Source organism: Trachurus japonicus, chromosome 22 (genome assembly GCF_045865225.1).
Source record: "Trachurus japonicus isolate A0001 chromosome 22, Traja_1.0".
Taxonomy (NCBI): domain Eukaryota; kingdom Metazoa; phylum Chordata; class Actinopteri; order Carangiformes; family Carangidae; genus Trachurus; species Trachurus japonicus.
Genome location: NC_140928.1, coordinates 1301825 through 1324935, shown reverse-complemented (window position 1 = coordinate 1324935; position 23111 = coordinate 1301825). Strand labels below are relative to the sequence as shown.

The 23111-nt window shown below is 43.3% G+C and overlaps 2 protein-coding genes across 2 annotated transcripts; both read right to left on the bottom strand.

Annotated features, from left to right (window-relative positions):
• Positions 1-520: 520 nt before the first annotated feature.
• Positions 521-11971, bottom strand: LOC146963182 (amino acid transporter heavy chain SLC3A2-like). Its single transcript, XM_085767015.1, has 8 exons — positions 11583-11971; positions 8873-9063; positions 7325-7498; positions 6077-6174; positions 4472-4614; positions 2918-3236; positions 1858-1917; positions 521-912 (listed from the first exon to the last, which is right to left on the bottom strand). The coding sequence occupies exons 1-8, from the start codon at positions 11969-11971 to the stop codon at positions 565-567; spliced, it is 1722 nt and encodes a 573-aa protein (XP_085623141.1). The 3' UTR covers positions 521-564.
• A 3884-nt stretch (positions 11972-15855) lies between these two features.
• LOC146963181 (ret finger protein-like 4A-like protein 1) lies at positions 15856-19590 on the bottom strand. The gene is made up of 3 exons (XM_085767976.1): positions 19293-19590; positions 18078-18695; positions 15856-15914 (listed from the first exon to the last, which is right to left on the bottom strand). The coding sequence occupies exons 1-3, from the start codon at positions 19588-19590 to the stop codon at positions 15856-15858; spliced, it is 975 nt and encodes a 324-aa protein (XP_085624102.1).
• Between the last annotated feature and the right edge of the window lie 3521 nt (positions 19591-23111).

Genomic DNA, 23111 nt, shown 5'->3' with positions numbered 1-23111 from the left:
CATATCTTGCCTATGTGGGCAATATTTCAACAAAATTGACTTGGCTGATCTGGGCAATATTGGAGTGGTTTTAGGGGTTATTGATGATGCTGAATCCATTTCTGACATTTTCAAAATTCAAAATGGCTGTCTAAACCGGAAGTGACCAGATTTTAACCGCCAGTGGGCCGATTTTGATGGATTTCAAAATCTGGTCACTTCCGGTTTAGACAGCCATTTTGAATTTTGATCATCAATAACCCCTAAAACCACTCCAATATTGCCCAGATTAGCCAAGTCAATTTTGTTGAAATATTGCCCATATAGGCAATTATGCTAATTTATGCTAATTCTGTCTGTTATGCTAATTGTCCAATATATATAAGTTAGCATCCGGCAGTTTCTGAATACTGGGGACCCATACTATATATTTCTAACATAAAACTTTGGGGTACTCAACATTTCCGGGTACTCATTGTTGGCAAGTAGACTAATAGTCAAACGTAGCTTTTAAATGTTAAATCCGCTCCCCATACAGGACCGTGGTCGTGGTCGTGGTCTCCGGTCCGAAGGGGAACGCCGCCCCTACCCGGTGTAGGGGAAGCGGAGCAGCGCGGCCTGTCCCGGTCCGAGCTGCAGCCGGCTCAGCTCCGCCTCGGCGTCGACCGGCAGCGCGGTGGTGTTGGTGCTGACGGCCACGGTGGCGCGGAGCGGGAGCGCCGCGTCGCTCAGCTGCAGCTCGGCCTCCTCCGCCGCCCAGTTGAACACGGCCACGTAGCGAGGACTCTGGTCCCACTCCCTCAGGAACGCCAGGCAGGACGAGGAGTTGGACAGCAGCCGGAAGTCTCCGATCATCAGGGAGCGCTCCTTCCCCCGCAGCTCGCTGAGCGCCACGAACAGGCTGCGCCGGGAACGCCGCTCCGCACGGTCCTCCTGCAGAGACAGTACACTGTAGTACTACTACTACTATGGGCCTTAACAGTTAAAGGGATAGTTCACCCAAAATTGAAATGATCTCCTCCCTCTCATGTGGACTAAGGGCTGGGAGAAGTTTCAGAGTCCTCCGTGGCTTCTCTGAGTTACAGGGGGTCTCGGCGTAGCAGTGCATGTCCATATGACGGTTGAGAACGGAGCTCACTTTTCTTCGTAACAAAAAGACACACCAAAAAACATCCAGATACCTCCATGCTGCTCGTCTGTAATGTCCGTCTTGTATTGAAGCCCCAACATGAGAAATTGTTCCGCCGGATTTGCACTGACACAGGCAGAGCAGTGAACTGAGACCCTGGGAGCTTCCACTACAAAACAAGCTTGAAATATAGACTTATTTAATTTTTTTCAGAACTATTTCTCATGTTGGAGCTTCAATACCAGAGGGACATTACATAGGAGCAGCATGGAGGTATCTGGATGTTTTTTGGTGTGTCTTTTTGTACAAAGAAAAATGAGCTCCGTTCTCAACCGTCATATGGACATGCACTGCTACGCCGAGACCCCCTGTAACTCAGAGAAGCCACGGAGGACTCTGAAACTTCTCCCAGCCCTTAGTCCACATGAGGGGGAGGAGATGATGAGGGAAATTTGAACTATCCCTTTAATCATGTCATCAGTACACTGTCCTGTTGCTGTACAGGTGCATCTGGTCCCAGCAGGTGGCGCTGTAACAGCTGAGAGCTTCAACCTGTCAGATCTTTATCACATCCAGACTGAATCTAGTTTGACTCTGAACAGACAAAACAACTAAATAAAATCTGTCAACGGCTCTGTTTGTTTGTTTGTTTGTTTGTTTGTTAGTTTTTGAAGTTTGAGGTTTTTTATTACGTTAAACGTTAATAAACACACACACTGTGTTTGTGGACGACTGGTGTGTGTGTTTACCTGCAGAGTCTCGTTCAGCTCCTCCGTGTCGTCCCACAGCATCACAGGAGACTTGTTGTCCTGCAGAGACCAGAAACCATCCATTAGTAAATAATAATAATAATAATAATGATCAATAGAGAATGTGAAGCTGACGTCTTCTTCTTCTTCATCTTTGGAGGAACGTAAACATAAACAGAGAGTGGGGAAAACGGAGGAAAACGAGCAAGAAGTAAAAGAGAAAGAAAAAGAGATGAGGAAGACGGACAAAGATAAAAAAAAGAAATGGAGAAGGGGAAGGGAAACGAAGGAGGAACGTATCGTGATTAACTCAAATTTAACGAGAAACAAACGTACAGAAAAACTACAACTTATTAACGGTGTCGACCCCTAACTTACGTTTTGCCGTTAAGGGACTGGAGTCAAGACCCAGATTTACTCTCCACTGACTCATCCAGACATCCTGAACTATCTGGTTTGTGGTATTACTGCATATACGACTGTGGCAGCAGTACTGTCCCACCATCATTACTGTTAAGCCACTTTGGGGAACTTTTTTTAGGGGGACGAGCAAGTGTTTACATCCGCGATCCTCCAAAGATGGCGCCCAACGTCTATTATTGTCATGTTTTTCTTTTGTCTCTCGCTCTCTTTCTCTCTTACTCCTTACTCTTTCCTTATGAGCTCATTCATTATTTTTGTTTTGTATTATTCATTTATGTACGTATTTTTTTATTTTTTTTATTTTTTCCTTATTTCCTTATATTTTACTGTTTAATCTCTTACTTTTCTACTTATTTTTCATTATTGTTCAATTATTTTCCTATGTTATTGTTTTTAAACTGTAACAAATTTGATCTTTGAATATGTTGGGTGAGGTTTCCATAGAAGCCCTCCTGGGTTTCATACCTCCCCTTTGCACATCCCAGTAATGTTGATTGTTCATGTTGTTTTTTTATATGATATTGTTTGTGCTAAATAATTTTAAAAAATGAATAAAAATAAAAATAAAAAAACGTCCCACAGCGTGACGTAACTTCACATTCTCTATACTGGTGTTTCAGCCCGGTGTCGTCCTCACCTGGTCCATGAGGCCGATCTCGTCTCCGTAGTTGAAGACGGGCGTCCCCGGCAGCGTGAGCAGCAGCAGCTGGTGCAGCCTCAGCAGGGCCGGCCCCCCCAGCGAGGCCAGGTGGCCGCGGCCCCCCCGGCCCCCCAGGCTCCAGGCCAGGCTGCTGCCGCCGTGCGCCGCGTACAGAGACTGCACCGCCGCAGCCGCCGCCGCCGCGTCCACGTCCCCGCCCTGCAGCACCTGGGACAGCAGCAGGTCCACGCCCGTGGAGTTGAGCAGCGAGGACACGTCGTCGGCCGAGGAGCGATCCGTCACCCCGATCAGGACTCTGGAACACACCACAACATAAACTGTTTTAAGAATGAAATTAAAAACTATATAACATCCCTAAAGGTGTTATCGGAGGAAAACCAGCCCATAAACGAGTTGTATGAAACAATGTCAGAGTCTCTTGCTCTTTAAGTTTACAGTCCTATGTTCTTAAACACGCTTAATGCACTATGTTGAAATGTCAACCCCTGTAATTATTATTTTATTTTATTTTATATTAACTGTTTGATATGTTGTAAGCTTGTACTGTTTTAAATGCAAGCAAATGTTTTTTCCTCAAATGAGTTCAAATTGGAATGTATGACATTGTGAATTTGAAATAAAGCTTTGAAATGAAAAAATAAATAAATAAATAAATAAAAAATAAAAAAGGACTCTGGAAGACACCACAACCACCGTCACCCGCTGACCCGCTACTAGGGATGTCACCATGACTTGTTTTCACAATTAATCGCGGTATTAAACGCCACAATTAACTGATCGTAAAGATTACTAAATACCGTCACTTTCCAAAGAAGATGATGTCGGAACATTATCGGCAGATGTGGCGCCAAAGTAAAGGAAGCTACACAGATACTCGTCCATTTACCTAACGTAACACTTAAAGGGATAGTAGCATTTTTTTAAAGTGGGGTGTATGATCTACAAATAAAATACAGAGACTGCTTGATGAAAAACTGTCCCTGAAGGCAACGTGCATCAGTGGTTTTACATGAATTTCCCTCTAAAACAACTCTGTGTGGTAACGTTGTGTTATTATCTCATAGCGTGGTGAATGTGCAGCTCACAACTTGTCCACCAGAGCGTTGTGGAGTTGTTGGATTGTGTATTTGATGAGTTTGATGAGGGAAACCAAGAAATCCCATAATGAGCCTCCGTAGCGTAGCTCTGAGCAGCTCACGGCTCTGCTCCGCCGTTCTAAAAGCTACTTGGAGCTAACGTCTGGACAGCTGGGAACAGTTTTTTATTGGATAATATGTATTTCTGGTTGAATAAAACTACAGGAAATTGATTGTGTATCCCTCTTTCATATTGTCATTATTGGTAACCGTTTTATAAAAGCAATATATCCCTCCAGTCCGTGGTCTATGCTCATTCTACCACTCTAAGGGGGAACAACGCCCCTTAGTGGTAGAATGAGCAGAGACCACGGACTGGAGGGATATAATAACTTCCCGTTGAGGTGAGAGTGTGAGTTTGAGTCTGAGTGTGAGTCCCGTCATCGTTCCTGACCTGCGGTTCTGGCGCTGGTTGGTCCCGTTCTGGACGATGGCTCGGATGTCGGCCCAGAGCGACGGCACGATGGTGGACACCCGCTCCACGCCGGACAGCTGGACGCCGTCCACGCCCTCGTTCAGCCAGAACACCAGAGCAGACTGAGGAGGGAGGGACAGACAGACACGGCTGTTAGAGACTAGAGACGGAGCAGGCAGCAGCGCCCCCTACAGGACCACAACCACATCAACACGCTTCACTAAGACCTGGTGCTGGTTCAGCTCTTAAAGGGATAGTTCACCCTAGAATGATATTTCGCTCATTATCTCCTCCCCCTCATGTGGACTAAGGGCTGGAAGAAGTTTCAGAGTCCTCCGTCCCTTCTCTGAGTTACAGGGGGTCTCGGCGTAGCAGTGCATGTCCATATAACAGTTGCTAATGGATACCAACTGTCTTCATAACAAAAAGACACACCAAAAAACATCCAAATACCTCCATGCTGCTCGTATGTAATGTCCGTCTTGTGCTGAAGCCCCAAATTGCGTAATTGTCCCGAAAAAAATTAAATAAGTCTATATTTTAAGCTTGTTTGTAGCGGAAGCTTCTCGAAGCTCCTCTTCCTGGTCCGTCCAAATCTCGCGTGATTTGCGCCGGCGTCAGTGCGATTACTGCGAATCACGCGAGATTTGGACGGACCAGGAAGAGGAGCTTTGAGAAGCTTCCGCTACAAACAAGCTTAAAATATAGACTTATTTAATTTTTTTCGGGACAATTACGCAATTTGGGGCTTCAGCACAAGACGGACATTACATACGAGCATCATGGAGGTATTTGGATGTTTTTTTGTGTGTGTTTTTTTACGAAGAGCTCTGGTGTCCCTTTACAACCGTTATATGGACATGCACTGCTACGCCGAGACCCCCTGTAACTCAGAGAAGCCACGGAGGAATCTGAAACTTCTTCCAGCCCTTAGTCCACATGAGGGTGAGTAGATAATGAGCGAAATATCATTCTAGGGTGAACTATCCCTTTAAAGGACAATTGACCTATGGCTAAGCCACGCCCCCAAACGCAATGAGCCAATCACAGTGCGCATAGCTAGCCCATACACTGGGACATTCTCTGCTTCCACGTCCATTGAAATGCATTGCAGTTAGTCAGTTTTCATTGGTTTTTCTATGTTTTTTCTTGACATTTTAAGTTTAAATGGTCAAACGGTGTTCATGGGGTACATGCAACTCTGACACTAGGTATCCTGAGAGGCCACGGGGGGGATTTTTTTACCTTTTCCCAAACCACATCTCAACCCAGAGAAGTGTCTGCTCTGGATAAAGTTATGCAGTAGAGGGTTATTTTGTTGATATTTGCAAATGTGCTTGAAAAAGGTCTAGCACCGAAACGTTGCAATACAATAAATTCTATACAATAAATTCTGCAAGTTTCGGTGCACTGAAACGTTGCAATACAATAAATTCTGCAAGTTGGCCATGTGTGCGGGAACTGTTATTAGGTTAAAATTCTGGCCAATTAGGGCGCAGAAACGTTGAGTGACAAAAACGACTCCCCAAAACCAGTCGTAGCAAATCCTGCTCCTCTGACTCATGAGACTGTAACCTCTCTCACCTTCAGCCGCTCGGCGACGCTCGTCACGCTGGTGTTGGAGAACCAGGGTCCAGACGATCCCTGGTAGTTTGGAGTCAGATCCAGAACCACGGAGATTCCTGCAGGAACAACACCACACCTTCACTTCACTGCACCGTCACAACCCTCACCAAACGTTCCCATTCTTCTTCAAAGATCAGTCCGTAACACTTTACTGTAATAGGTATTCATCAGATTGACATAACAGCTGTCATAACCATCAGTGAATACTTGTGACAGCTGTGGTTAAGTGTCATTCAGTAAGATATGTCACTATTGATGCAAAGTTGACATTGTTTGAGATGTTTTTGTTCTGACAACTTGACATCATTTTTTAAAGTTGGGCATGCGTATGATACCAGGAAAAAACACCTCATTACTGGGAAAAAAAGAAGATTAAAAAGAACGAGACTGTCTTTTGCGTGCAGACGGCCGCAGATCTGGAACGAGCTAGATGAGAGCTTGAAGGGGGAGACGTCCATCTCCATTTTCAAGAAAAAGCTAAAAGTTAAATTACTTAGTTTATATATAGTATAAGCTGCAACCATTGAGCATCTGAACCACAGTAAATTGAATGTAAATTTTATAATCATCTGCTTTTTTATCTACATGTAATGAAAAGCTTCTGTTGGTACTCTGGGCTCGGGGTCCACGTTGTCTAATGTCTGCTAATGTTTCATGTACTGTATTTCTCTTTAAGCAGCTTCTCTCTTTTCACTGTTTTGTGATTGCTTATTTCTTTTATTAATAAATAACAAATTGTACATTTTAAATTTTTTATTTTTATTTTTTTAATTAATCAGAGTTGTAACAGGGCAGGCGTAATAAGCTATGCTTCAGCCTACGCCTTTTCGGTCCAAATTTTCTTTTTCTGTTTACTTATTGTTTATTCAGATTGATGTTTTTCTTTATTTACTTTTTCTTTCTGGTTTGTTACTTTTCTTTTAATGACATGTATTGACTGAAATAAACTAAACTAAACTAAAACTAAACTTGTTAGTTTTGTATGTGTTTTATTGTGTCTTTATGTCAAGTCAAAAACATCTCAAGCAATGTCAACAAACAATCTTACTGATCAGTCTGAAGCCTGTTTGTGCTTCTGTGTCAAGTCGATGGTGTACCTCTTCTGCAGCGCGGCGAACCCCAATGTTCGCCGCGCTGCAGAAGAGTTACGCCATCGACTTGACACAGAAGTACAAGACATCAACTCTTCCTCCTCCTCCTCGTCACCTTTCTTGTGAGCAGCCTGGACGAAGCCTCTGAACTGCTCCAGGTTTCCGGTCTCAGGTGAGATGTCCTCGAACCTCAGACTGACGGCGTCGTCGGGCGGAGCCACGTGGAGCGGACCCACCACCAGACCTTTGACCTTCAGCCTGGACAGACTGTCCACCTTCTGCTCCAGACCTGCAGAGCAGCCACACAGCAGCTGTTACCATGGAGACCACCTACCCTCCAGACCTGCATCAACCATTTGAACGCAGCGCAGAATAAGTAACAAGATACACAACTCCACAACGCTCTGGTGGACAAGTTGTGAGCTGCACATTCACCACGTTATGAGATAATAACGTATATAACATTATGTAACATTACGACACATGAAGCAAATACTCTGAACTTCTTTCTCCTCTGAAATCCCTCCGCCCAGCAGCCGTGTCTGGAATGTAGTTCCGGCTGCATTTCCCTCTAAAACAACTCTGTGTGGTAACGTTGTGTTATTATCTCATAGCGTGGTGAATGTGCAGCTCACAACTTGTCCACCAGAGCGTTGTGGAGTTGTTGGATTGTGTATTTGATGAGTTTGATGACCCTTTAACCCTTTGAAATGAAACAAATCTGCTGCTGTCGGCCTCCATTTGCAGCGTGTTTAAAGTCCCACTCCCGCGACCCTTTTCGGCCATTTTAAAAGCAGCTCATTAGCCATGCACATTAGCAATGCACCTCTGGAGGGTGGGCGGAGACTGTGCTGCTCTGCACCCGCCCAGCCACCTCCTCGCACCCCACCCCCCCGCTTGCTGACAGCTGGACATTGTACAATTACAGATTCAGCGCGTTTAGCGTAAAACTCCACACTGGGATTCGATCCCAGACTGGAACATAGTCCTTGCTCATGGTGCAAGCTGCTCTACCAGGTGAGCTATACCTATTATACCTTGACAGCTACACCGAGCTGTGAAGCCTTTCAGCTCTGAGCCAGATGCAGAGCGGGGCGGGAGCTTGTAGCACTAGTGCCCTCCCCTGGAGCTGTGACACCCTCAACTCCAGTCTTCCTGAAACTGCCAGTTCGCGTCTGCCATTGGTTCACAGCAGTTTGAAGGCAGAAAAACTCTGAAATGCAATTTTGCACTTCCTTTTCTGCTGATAAGTGCTCTAACACAAGAAAAATGCCACAGGAACATGTGAAAAGCTCAGAAAACACGATTTTCACGGGAGTGGGTCTTTAACTGCACTATTTTTTTTTAAATAAAGAGGCACAATTTTGTTATTGCTTTAATGCAACAGTTTCAACAATTCCACCTAAGCATGGATAAATGTTTAAAACTCAATAAATGTGAAAAAGACACTTGAGTCATTCTGTCTTGTAAAGCAGACTGGAGTAGATCATGAGGATCCTTTAACACCGACAGACTGAAGCAGAAATCATTAGGAATCTAATCGTTTTGAATCGAATCATAGCCACAAAACTCAGAATCGAATGGAATCGTGAGAAAGTAAAAGATTCCCAGCCCTATCATACATAGGCCCATAGACATCCTCTAGGTGCGGCGAGGCTCTGACCTTTGAGGTTGTGTGCGGGGGTGAAGGCCTGGATGTCCCCGACCTGGTAGAGGGGGCCGTCGTTCCACCAGTGGGTGGGGGGCAGCTCTCTGCAGCGGGGGGCCTGCAGGATGAGCAGCACCGCCCCCCCCAGCATCCCCAGCCATCCCAGCCAGAACACCAGCAGCAGCGCCCAGCGCGTCCGCACCCAGCTGAGAGAGGACACACACACACACACACACACACACAGACACACAGCTGCATCACTGGTCTGAGAACATCTGGAAACATCTGGAAACATCTGGACCTATCGGTGCATCAGCATCAATACATCGATAATAAGCAGTGGTGTCGTCTATGTGATACTCTGTTTACTCAGTAAACCCACTGAAAATACATAAATACTGCAGTATAGCCAGTACAACAAAACTATCTAACTAAAGTAAATGTCAGTGGTTCTCAGAGTGGGAGGGTTGACAGGGTCCCCAACCTTTTCTTGAAATTTTACCACTTTTTCTAGAATTGTTTTTTTGAGAAATTTTACCAATTTCTTCTCAATTTTTCTGTTCTACTTTTTACTATTTTTTAAAAGAAATTTTATCCATTTTGTATTATTGTTTGCCCCCCCTTTGAGAAATTTTACCACATTTTTCTATAATTAAAAAAAAAATTACCACTTTTTCTAGAATTCTTGAGTAATTTTACCAGTTTCTTCTCAATTAAAAAAAAAACTTTTTACAATTTACTATATAGTATTTTAATTTTACCACTTTTCCTAGAATTTCTTTGAGAAATTTTACCAGTTTCTTCTAAAAATTTTTTTTTTTTTTTTTTAATTTTACCACTTTTTCGAGAGGGACCTGTGTGCAGGGACATGGGCGCCGCCATTTGCTCAGCTGATCCATACCGGAAGTCACGACCGGAAGTTGCCTCTACCTGCTCTTTTTACTAAACTTAACCAACTCCTTTCTTCATTGCCTAACCCTAACCAAAGCACCCACCAACCACATTTCATTTATTTTTTCTCTCTCTCTCCTGGTCTGCTGCTGCTGTCAGCAGGAGCGGCGCTAGCCGTTAGCCGTTAGCCGCTAGCCGTTCGGCGCTAGCCGTTAGCCGTTAGCAGCGTTTTTTAAATAACTCAATAACTTAATAAACGATCCATGCAAAAAAATATTTTATAGCTCAATCATGTTGTAACTAAGATATCCGCTGGAAACAATATTTTATTATGGACCATTGAGTTACTGAGTTATTTTTTTTTACTTTTTCTGAGAAATTTTACCAGATTAAAAACACACACACAAAAAACCCACTTTGTTCTAAAAAAAATGTAAACTTTTTTTGTGAGAATTCAAAGTCAACATTGGGGCGGGACCAAATCTCTCTCTTTCTATATATACTATATACACCGTACTTTCCGGACTATAAGCCGCTACTTTTTTCGCGTTCAGTAACCCGTAATCTTTTGTTTATGACACAAACACACGCGCTGTAACATCGTATATGTTATGTAACGTTTTCCACCGCTCCACTTATTGATTTTCCGCTGGCTTTGTTGTAAACAGATGCACATGGAGGAGAGGAGCGTAACCAGAACAGACTGTCACAGTTCTACTGTCTTTCTGTGTAAATATCTCATGTTACAAATGAAAACCTGACACTTAGATTCAAGTGCGGCCTAGATATGTTTATTTTCTTTTAACATTTAGCTGGTGCGGCTGATACTCAGGTGCTCTATAGTCCGGAAAGTAGGCCTACGGTAAATTCGCTAACACATCGAACACATTTTTTTAATCAGCTAGCTATATATTGGGGGGGACATTTTGAGCATTGGGGGGGGGGGGGCATTTTGAGCATAGACCATAGACATTTTTTTTATGCAAATGAGAATGACTGATGCATCCTGGGTAATTTAGGGGCAGCACCCGGCATTTTTACATTGCACTCAGTGGCTTTTTGTGTTTTGATGGAGCGTAGACTAACTAACAATCAATTTGAATGTTTTATTGTGTGTTTCTTTTGTAGCACTATGTCTCATAATTATTTTGATAGCCTCTTTGAAACCCACCGTTCACGCTATCTTGAAAAACTACAATGAATGAATCTACGGTATGCTCCTTTAGCCTCCCACAGTGATCAATGACTCCACACAGTGGCCAGAAATGTCTGAATGAATCTACGGTATGCTCCTTTAGCCTCCCACAGTGATCAATGACTCCACACAGTGGCCAGAAATGTCTGAATGAATCTACGGTATGCTCCTTTAGCCTCCCACAGTGATCAATGACTCCACACAGTGGCCAGAAATGTCTGACCCAGACATCTACACGTATTTGGTGGAATCACCGGGAGGTTTTGGCTCAGTGTTGTCTGGAAACAGCCTGTTAATAGACAACTTGTTGTTACTTAGTTTGTCAATAAGACAGTTAGGCTGAACTTTACAATGCTGCCCCTAAATTACCCAGGATGCATCAGTCATTCTCATTTGCATAAAAATGCCACTCTGGTCTATGCTCAGGTGCTCTATAGTCTGGAAAGTAGCCTACGGTAAATTCACTAACACATCTAACACTTTTTTTTTTTTTTAATCAGCTAGCTATATATTGGGGGGGGGGGGGTACATTTTGAGCATGTCTGAATATTGAGGGGATGGGGGGGGTGTCCCCCCCAATATGATAATTACGGCCTTGGTCAGAGGTCAGGCCTGACTGTGTGCTGTGCTCCTCCTCACCCCGGGGTTCCCGCCACCCGCAGCAGCTCCTCCTTGCTCAGCCCGGTGAACTTCACCTCCTCCTTCTCCTCCTTCTCCTCCTCCTCCTCATCCGGGATCTTCAGCTTCACGGAGCCGTTCTTCTCCGCTGCAGCATCCGAGGCGTCTCCTCCTCCGGTAGAGGAGCCACCATCTCCTCCTCCTGCTCCTCCTCCTCCTCCTCCTCCTCCTCCCCCGGTCATCGGCAGCTTCTCCTGCTCCTCCTGGTCCAGATCAGCTTCGCTCACATCGGCCTCGGTGGCATCAGCAGCATCCGTGGTGGTGTTGGAGACCGGGACCTCCTCCTCCCGGTCCCGGGTCTGGGCCGCGTCCTGCTCCTGCAGCTCCACCTGGGTCTCCTCCGTAGTCATGGCAACCGGCACCGGACCGTTAATCTACCGGAGAACCGGACTGGGTGTGTGAATGTGTGAATGTGTGGTCTGCACTCTGTCTGCACCGTCCTGGTGTCTGTCTGTCTGCAGCACTGCGGCTCTGCTGTGCTGCGTTCACGGCCGTCGGAGAATCACAACCACAGAGACCCCCACCCATCCATCCATCCATCCATCCAGACAGACAGACACCGCCCTCCTCAGCATCACCACCATAGATAATATGTATATATATATTCTATATAAGAAGACTAGATGACTCACAATGACCACATTGTAAAAAGATTTTAAAAAGACATTGATGTGAATTGTACTTTCTGTTCTGTACCTGCTGAAACTGTGACCCATTTGATTTGTTTTGGCTCTGCCCTATTGTGCAAAAACTATGGAGTGATATTTGTCATTTTGTTGCTATCAATGTTGATGGTGACTTTATTTTGTTTTGGAGGAATGTTCTGTTTGGGCTCCCTGACCTGAAAAAAAAAACAAGGAAAAAGCTAACATAACTTTTATTATCAACCTTATTATTTTAATGGCAAAATTTCATATTCACAAATGTAAGTTCATTTAAAAAAAAACCCTTCCTTTACTGCTTTTAACGGTGAGCTCAAGCAATACATAACCTCCATCAAAGTTCCCTTTCAAACAACCAGAAAGCGATTAAGACTATCAATATGTGAAAACTTGAAAATGTTGTTGTAAACTTATAAATTCCCCCTGGCGTATAATATAAATGTGCTTTAGTAATTGCATGTTACCATAAAAAACTATTTTTGTACTGTGAAACAAAGTTTTGAATAAAAAAAATAAAATAAAATAAAATAAAAAACTAGATGACTCACCCACCGCTGCTGCCCAATGACACAGCGTAGCCACACGGCGGCCATCTTGGTAAGGTCAACTCTCTCCCTCAGAGCATTAAGCCTCTGCTGCATGTTCTGCTATAATGACCACAACTTACTCAGTTTTTGTCCGATTTCAAAACGGTTTGATTCTTTATGAACGTCTATGCAGTTATGATGCAGCATATTTAGAATCACGGATCATTTTAATCATGTTTTTTTTTTGTAAAAGTAACATTATAGTGACATTATGCAAATAGTTAAAGTAATAGCTACATACTGATTTATTTTACACTGAGTTATGAATAGTTGTTTTAATGCAGATGACTGGATCACCATCTACTGCGCCTGCATGTAGTCCGATCTACCGCCTTCCACAACCAAACCAAACACACACACACTAAATAAATATAAATAACAAGCAGTTATCTGAGCTTTAATTTCAAATTCCAGGTGAAAGATGTGATCATAATTACTGCACTATCACACACTCATTACATGGAAAACAATGACTCTCATCTCTGATGGAATTTAATTGGTTTTAAATCAAACATTCAGGTTCTTCTTGTTATTAAGAATTATGAATTTTAGATTCATTAAAAATCACTAAATAAAGCAAATGATGCGTTTTTGCATCTAATTTCTAAACGTGTTTGAATAAGATAGAAGATTTTTCCGAGACACATTTTTCCAAGCGCACCTGAAGGCAGCATTTCACGGATTGGTCCAGGATTTAGTGCAGTGGATAAAAAATATATATTTATATTTATATATATAGAAATATACTATGTAGACACACAGATACTGAGCTGAAAAGAGATAATTTAGGATAATAGAATAAGGAATTTGTGTGATTGTAGCCTTCTGTGTGTGTGTGTGTGTGTGTGTGTGTGTGTGTGTGTGTGTAGCTGACTCAGCAGACTGCAGACTGCTGAGTCAACTCTGACAGTTTCCCGACACAGGAAGCAGCTGTAATCCAGAGTCTGCACGGGGCCCCAACGTTTCCATCTGAGGTCAAAGGTCAAAGGTCAAAGTCACTGTGACCTCTGTGTTGTGTTGTTGTTGTGTAATGTGTACTGTTTACGCGGACTAACCCTTATTTTATGAGAACCAGAGGTTACTGTAGTTTAAAGAAGATGAAATGGTTTCAATGAATGAAGCAGGGAGGTTCAAATGGGCGTTTAAAGGGATAGTTCAACATTTTGTCAAATTGGCCCATTGCCATAATCCCTGTAGTCATAGCAGTAGGTTCGTTACCTTTAATTGTCGGTGCAAGATATTTTTAGAACGGCGGAGCAGAGCCGTGAGCTGCTCAGAGCTACGCTACGGAGGCTCATTATGGGATTTCTTGGTTTCCCCTCATCATCAAACTCATCAAATACACAATCCAACAACTCCACAACGCTCTGGTGGACAAGTTGTGAGCTGCACATTCACCACGCTATGAGATAATAACACAACGTTACCACACAGAGTTGTTTTAGAGGGAAATTCATGCAAAACCACTGATGCACGTTGCCTTCAGGGACAGTTTTTCATCAACAGTCTCTGCATTTCCCTCTAAAACAACTCTCTCGTAGCTCTGAGCAGCTCACGGCTCTGCTCCGCCGTTCTAAAAACAGCTTGCACCGACAATTAAAGGTAACAAACCTACTGCTATGACTATAGGGATTATGGCAATGGGCCAATTTGACAAAATGTTAAACTATCCCTTTAAGTTTTATTGTCCGCCGTATCTGCCTGAAAACTATGGACAGAAAATACAGAAAAGAAAAAAGGAGATTAGATTGAAAACATGAGTGAAACATTTAATTTACAATTTCCTACAGATTCCAAAACCATCAATGCACTTATCCCCATTCAATAGAAAATTAAATTAAAAGATACATTTATTTGACAGTGTTTACAATCATAGTTAAAACTCAATCAAAGCATATCAAAACAGTGTGGGTGGCATCCTTCAAAATAAAATAAATCCAGACATCCCGAGGATAAATGGTAAATAGCCCAGAAATTGAAGAAACCATCTGCCTCCTAATAACAATGAAATAAACCTAAACAGACTGCAGCAACATAATCAACATAAAGATAAGACAGTCCAGAAGGAAACAGACTCAATAGTTTCCCTTTCACACCTTAATTCCCCCTTAGTGGGGTGGATTAGCTCAATATTTTACACCAATCGTTCACCTTGTGATAAAAGCATGAAATTTGGTGGATGTGTTGGTGAATATGTTTCAAACAAATCTGGATATTGGGCCACCTCAAAAGCGCCCCCTAGTGGCCGTGGCAGCCAATTGTTATGCGAATAAATGAATGATGAATAAAAACTGCCCTTTTAATAATACCAACTGGTGATGTATTGTATATTGTTGGAAAGCCTGATTAGTCACCTTTACAACGAGGTACAGCTTGTAAGGATCGTGCATTCATGGAATGAGTAACGGGGCTAAACGTGTGGGTAGCGCCCCCCCAACAATGTGCATCCCCTATGGGGCGGATTAGCTCAATAAATCACAAGAATGGTTCATTTTGTGGTAGAAGCACAACATTTGGTGGATGTGTTGGTGGATATGTTTCAAACATTTTTGGTTTTTAAGGACCCTTAAGATGTCTACTTAAGATTTTTGCTTGTAGTTGACCCGGGCAACAAGCAAAAATAAACAATTGTTAAATAAACAATTCTTGTGATTTATTGAGCTAATCCGCCCCATAGGGGATGCACATTTTTGGGGGGGCGCTACCCACACGTTTAGCCCCGTTGCTCCTTCCATGAATGCACGATCCTTACAAGCTGTACCTCGTTGTAAAGGTGACTAATCAGGCTTTCCAACAATACATCACCAGTTGGTATTATTGAAAGGGCAGTTTATATTAATCATTCATTTATTCGCGTAACAAATGGCTGCCACGGCCACTAGGGGGCGCTTTTGAGGTGGCCCAATATCCAGATTTGTTTGAAACATATTCACCAACACATCTACCAAATTTCATGCTTTTATCACAAAGTGAACGATTGTTTAGCTAATCCGCCCCACTACCAGTGAAACACTGGCCACTAGATGGCAGCAGGAGGTCATTCACTGGCATTGGACAAAGGGACAGAACACAGAGGAAGCAGTTTACTGTTATTCACATGAGAGGATTTATTGGCTTTGATCGTTTGTCATTTAAATTAAAATTAAAAACACTCCACATCCTGACAGTAGAACCAGAACCAGAACAAACTTTTAGTGTAAATACTGATTAAACTTGGTGTATTTGTAGAAGAGATCTAGTTTCCTCAGGTTTCTCCTGCACTGAACCTCCTGATGCTCCTCACATGGCAGTGAAACTTTACCAGTTTCTTCTCAATTTTACCCATTTTGTATTATTGTCTGACCCCCCTTTTTTGAGAAATTTTACCACATTTTCTATATTTCAATTACCACTTTTTCTAGAATTCCTGAGTAATTTTACCAGTTTTTTCTCAATTAAAAAAAACCTTTTACTATTTACTAGTTTTACTTTAACCACTTTTTAAATTTTTTTTTTTTTTACCACTTTTCCTAGAATTTCTGAGAAATTTTACCAGTTTCTTCTAAAATTTTGAAAACTTTTTATTTTTATTTTTTATTTTTTACATTTTACCACTTTTTAGAAGGTTGTGTTTTATCTCTTTGTGTTGTGTTTTCTCTTTTGCTGTTGTGATTTGCACCTCAGGGCCACCGTAGTTTTTACATCTTCGTCTTCACAATTAAAAACAAAACCCAACGATGATGTTACATTTCTGCGTCTGAATCAAAACAGTGAAAAAGCAGTGAAACAGTTCAACAAATTAAACTGAAACAACGTTGCAACTATGACACTACATTTAATATTGAAGGTTGTAAAACAGTTTTGAAATTAACTTAAGCAAATGATATTAATTTGCAGAAACTTTACAAATCAGGAAAACACCCGTCACTGATGTCAGAGATGTGACATCTTTGACTCATAAACATTTGGAGAATTAACATTTGCCGTCTTCACTACAGCTGTACGCAGAGGCGGTCCTGGCTAGTTTTACGCCCGGGGCCAACCATCCCTTGGCGCCCCTTAAAGGGATAGTTCACCTAAATTTCATTCTCATGTCCTCCGTGGCTTCTCTGAGTTACAGGGGGTCTCGGCGTAGCAGTGCATGTCCATATGACGGTTGCAAATGGATACCAACTGTCTTCGTAACAAAAAGACACACCAAAAAACATCCAAATACCTCCATGCTGCTCGTATGTAATGTCCCTCTGGTATTGAAGCCCCGAAATGCGAAATTGTCCCGAAAAAAAAAGAAGCTTGTTTTGTAGCGGAAGCTCCTATTCCCGGTTCGAACCAGGGTCGCATTTCGGGGCTTCAATACAAGACGGACATTACATACGAGCAGCATGGAGGTATCTGGATGTTTTTTGGTGTGTCTTTTTGTTATGAAGACAGTTTGTAGGAGCCAATATTATGTTAAAGAAAGTTGAGAGTTTTACTGTAGATTACAGCGTGTTTTATATTAGTTTTGGTTGTGTTATGACATTATTGCCTTTTATTGCATGGATGTCAAATTTACCACAGCACCTGAAGTAGGCGCTGCTCATGCGTACTGCGTTAAGGCGCTGCACATGCTCATTGTTTTGTTTTGAAGAACTTGTGCAAAGTACAAGATGTGGATTAGCAGAGTGGTAATAGGTACAGGGAAAAAAAGGTTTTTTGACCGTCACTTTCAGATGTTACCGTTACGTTACGATGTTGTGGACCGTTGTGAAAACCAAGAGAGGCTTGGAATGGTGTGTTTTAATGGAAACACCTGGATTCTGCAACGAGACATAAAACAATGAAACTACGACCTGACTCTCCGGTGGTTTGTGAGTAGTTAAGGAACACAAGACGGTAACATACGAGTCGAGCCGGCTGTACCAGCCTACTGATAATAAATCGAGTGGCTTTGGAAATCTACATTTGCCACTACACAGTTGGTATCATCAGCATTTGCAACCGTTATATGGACATGCACTGCTACGCCGAGACCCCCTGTAACTCAGAGAAGCCACGGAGGACTCTGAAACTTCTCCCAGCCCTTAGTCCACATGAGGGGGAGGAGGAGATAATGAGTGCAATTGTGAATTTTGGTTGAACTATCCCTTAACTTGACGTGGAAATGAGCGGTAGTCTAGAAAACTAGACTTACCGCCGTGAGTTTTTTTTCTTCTTTTTTCTTTTGGAGAGCGTTTGTGCGCCCTTACAAGGATTGCCCGTAGCCGGCTGCACGTTGTGTGGTTGTGTGTTTGCGTGCGGTTGTGTGTTGACGTGCGGTTGTGTGTTGACGTGCGGTTGTGTGTTGACGTGCGGTCCGTCCTGCTCCACCGTCACCGTGATCTTCCATGGTACTATCTGCAGTGGAAAATCGGGCCCGGTGGCGAAGAGTGGAACCACCTTCCCCCAGAATCTGTCCTCCCCAAAGTAGCTGTCTGAGGCGGAGTGTATGAGTTCATCGGTATCGGGATCAGTGAACGTCACCAGTCCTCCATCCACGTTCACAGTCACCCTGATCCTCTCGTACTTCTTCTCCTTCAAGTCCAGAGCTTCTCCCACTCCACAAGATTCCCTTGTCATCCCTGAAAACATTCTGTAAACTCCCCCATCTAACCCGAGTCTGCAAGGTCCGAGCCCCATGCGTCCCCCCCTCGCGACATACTCTTCTTCCACACCCAACATCCAGAATCCGTCACTTCCGACCTCAACATCCCAGCTGTGAGTCCCCGAGCCGAACGCCTCGGAGCCCACGACGCCCGTTAACGTGTCGTATCTCTCTGGATTGTTAGGAAGCTGCTGTTTGTCTCCGATGGTCAGTCTGCTCAGATCTTCAGACAGGATGAGTCTTGGATCAGCAGAGTTTGGGTCCAGAACCACAGGACTGTAGGAGACCATGTCCTTCATCTTGGTCCAGATGTTGAAGGCCAGGTTGCCCAGATGTTTGGCCTGGTCTATCAGAGCTCCTCTGTACATAACTGGGAGGTATTCTCGGACTCTCATGTAAGCTTCGTAGTATTTGTTAAGGAGTTCCGTGTCTGTATCTCTCAGCTTGTCCTCTGTGTCTCTGAATGGTTCTGAAAGAGCTTCCCACTCTCTGTCCAGAGCCTCCAACTCCTCCTTCGCCCTCTGACTCTTCTGCTCCTCTTCCTCCCTCAGTGCAGCCATCCTGGCCTCCTCTTCCTCCTCTAGAAACTGGTGAAGCTTCTTGAACTGCTCCTTAATCTGCCTCTCTGTGTCTCTGGCCTGGACCTTAATGTGTTCTGCTGATCGTTTAATTTGCCCTCTAACGCGTTCATACCACCCTATCTTGCCGTTCAAGGACTCCTGAACTATCTTCTTGTATTCTAAAGCAGCTTCATCGATGGGTCTGAAAATACAGCATTTATATCTACCTGAATCTCTGCAGACGAGACACACTGGCTCACATCTGTTTATACAGAAGAGTTTGAGTTCCTCAGAGTGCAGACTGCAGAGAGGCTTTGAAGATCTCTGTCTTTTCTCCTTTAAGAAGCTCTCACACAGGTTCTTCAGCACCAGGTTACAAGGTAGACGTTTTCTGGAACATTGTGTCTTACAAACTGGACAGTCTGGGTTTTCTTTCTCTTTCCACCAGTTGTCCACACATTCTCTACAGAAGCTGTGGCCGCACGGCAGAAGAACAGGATCTCTGAAGACCTGTGTACAGACCGGACAGCGGAGTACCTCCTCTGATCTGGGAGCCATTTAGTCTCTGGTACAGTGATCTGAAACACAGCAGACAGGAAGTGGAGTCAGGTGGTTGATTCTCTGAATACTGCACAGTTTCAGCTGCTCATTTTTAAAGTAGCGTTACATTTTTTGCATTGAATTTTTTATATTTGTTATTATAATAATATTCCTGACCTCTTTAACCAAAGGGGCAAAAAACGCGACTAAAATTGATGCAGGCAAACAGGAGTTACACCATGGCTACCCGGCGCTAGCGCTAGCGACATGCTAACCCATGGGGGCAATTCTTTCAACCACAACAAACACTCAGAAAACAATCAGATATCTCTGGTACATGACTGGAATCCTTAGAGACACCACTGAACTCATATAGTGTAGAGTAGAAACAGTAGAAACTTTGTGTTTTTGCGTAGCCACTCACCTCAGATAGCCCAACTCTGAAACATCCCAGAAAGACATTACTATCCCATCACAGAGAGAAACTAACACTTTGTCCTTGTTGTGATGATTTCTTTACTAAAATAAATGGCCGAGCAGTGCAGTGGTAATGTCCAGAATATCTCAGACCGTTAATTTTTGTAGGAAGGACAAAGTGTTAGTTTCTGTGGCGGGGAGAGCAGGCGCTCTGTGATGGATAGTAATGTGATGGATAGTAATGTCTTTCTGGGATGTTTCAGAGTTGGGCTATCTGAGGTGAGTGGCTACATGCAAAAACACAAAGTTTCTACTGTTTCTACTCTACACTATATGAGTTCAGTGGTGTCTCTAAGGATTACAGTCATGTACCAGAGATATCTGACTGTTTTCTGACTGTTTGTTGTGGTTGAAAGAATTGCCCCCATGGGTTAGCATGTTGCTAGCGCTAGCGCCGGGTAGCCATGGTAACTCCGGTTTGACTGCATCAATTTAATCACGTTTTTTGCTTCAACCAACACTGGGTGACCGGTTTAGGGGTCAAAAAAAAAAAAGACTGCAATTCTCCTTTAAGTTAGGGAGCCACTGTGCTCTTTGTAAATTAAGTTAATCTGGAGCCCAAATCATAAATAAAAGCTGTTTGGGGGAAAAAGAAATAAAAACAACAAAAACAATCATGTTGAAAAACATTACATTTTCATGATTTCCTAAAGTCGTATGACGCTACATGCCTTGGCTTATTAAGGATTTTTTGGCTACTTTCAGACAAAATCTTCAGCCCTGTAACAAAAAACACTGCGAGGGGATTAAATCGTTGTTCTAGGGTTGGTAACCTAAAGCCTAAAGCCTAAAGCACCGAGCTGTATACATTAAGTTAGGTAATGTCCGTGAAACACAGTGGTTTCAGTACAGCAGCTTCCTACTCTTTTTACAGTCTATGCTTCCTACAGATAGATAGATAGCCTCAATGCCTCACCGTCACCTCAAGCTGTAACCATTTACATCAGTGACACTTTAACAGTTTTAGTTTGTGATAAAGGCTATAGACCACTATAATACAACAGAATTAAAAAAAAAAAAGGCTGGAATAATAAATCAAAGGCAAAGTTTATCAAAAATAACATTGCTCAACTCTCAAAAAAACAAAAACAACAATCTTCTTTTCTTTTTCATGAACCGGTTCATCTTTGTTTTTTAATAAAAGCAGATATCATCGGCACGGCCGTTTCGGCTAATGCTGTGTTCAAGGCAGGCTTTTGAAACCGTAAGTTACAGCTTCAAGTCACAACTACGACTTGGTAGCGCTCCAGGTAACCCGTAGCTCGTGTTTTTACCGTCCTGTTGTCTGTGAAAGTTCCCTATAACGGCCACTCGTAACTTCCGACCCGTGAACTCGTACCAGATCGAACTGGTATGACTTCACAGGAAGGAAAAACACAAAGTACGAGTTTCCTTGAACGCACCATGAGTTAGCAGCCCCCGCCCTTGTCAGGCGTCAATTGGTCCTCGTGCTACGTCACCACATTCACGCGCATCCCTTGGCTGCACACACAGCCCTTCATGCCGTTCTCTCCCCTCATTGGATAACACTTGTATCCCACAAGGAAAATTTTCTCCTCGGGTTACAGCAGAGCAGAGTGACGGAGAGACTCGTGTTTAGGCTGAAATACTTCATGTAAGTGATTGCTGACGGAAAATAGGACTATTTAGGACTTATATTAACAAAAACATTCCACTGATATCTGCTTTAATAAACCAAATAAATTCACACACTTTTACAATGTTTTTTACAACTCAAACTCTTGGACAGCTAATTCAGAAAAAATACCTTCAATATTTAAGACTTTATAAAGTCGTTTCCCAAAATTGATTTATTACCTTTTAATACTTTTCACGACCCTGCGGATACCCTGCAAATGACACTACAACAACAGCAAAAGCTAAAACTCTGGTGTAAACAAGGAGAGAAACCGTCATGGCGACAGACGACGACATGTCTCGTCTGAGTCTGAGCTGCTGTTCACCGTCACATTCAGCGTCGCTTCGGGGTTTTTACACCTCGTTTTATTCATTCAAACATGAACTCACCGCTGGTTGACTGTCTGTCTGGCTCTTCTCCGTCTGTTTGATTCCTTCTTCTCGGGGTTTTGCCTCCTCTTTGCTCTACTTTCTCCTCTGTCTTGTTCTTCTGTGCTTGACTGTTACGGTTCTGCCGTTTTTCAGATTTACCGCCGCCTCGTGATGACGTAGAGTGTGGGCGGGAACGTCCCCACGTCACGTTACGTCACGTCACGTCACGAAGCGGCGGTAAATCTGAAAAACGGCAGAGAGAGAAGAGGCGACACAACAACAAGCAGCAGCAGCGAAAGACAGAGGAGAAAGTAGAGCAAAGAGGAGGCAAAACCCTGCGAAGAAGGACTGAAACAGAAGGAGAGAAGACAGCCAGTCAACCAGCGGTGAGTTCATGTCTGAATAAATAAAACGAGGTGGAAAAACCCCGAAGCGACGCTGAATGTGACGGTGAACAGCCATGGATGTATTAAGTTATATCAGAGACGGACTTTGGTTATATTAACGTGAACAGCAGCTCAGACTCAGACATGTCGTCGTTTGTCGCCATGACGGTTTCTCTCATTGTTTACACCAGAGTCTGTCTGTCTGTCTGTCTGTCTGTCTGTCTGTCTGTCTGTCTGTCTATCTGTCTGTCTATCTGTCTGTCTATCTATCTATCTATCTATCTATCTATCTGTCTATCTGTCTATATCTATCTGTCTATCTATCTGTCTATCTGTCTGTCTGTCTGTCTGCTGAAAAATGAAACAATGGATCATTTCCACATCAGGTCAAAGCCCCGCGGCTCACAGGAGTCCGGAGCAGGATGTCCGTGATGTTTCCCGTTATGTGCGACGAAGTTGTAACGTTGTCAGGTGATGAAAAAGACACCTGATTACGTGTTTATTGAGTATAAAAACTGATTTAAAAAAATTAATAAACGATGTTTAGCCTGGCGGGGGGTCAAGTAAGGCCTGGCGGGCCGCCAGGCTTATAATACACTGGGGGAAACCCTAACCTGACTCCACTTCCTGTCTGCTGTGTTTCAGATCACTGTACCAGAGACTAAA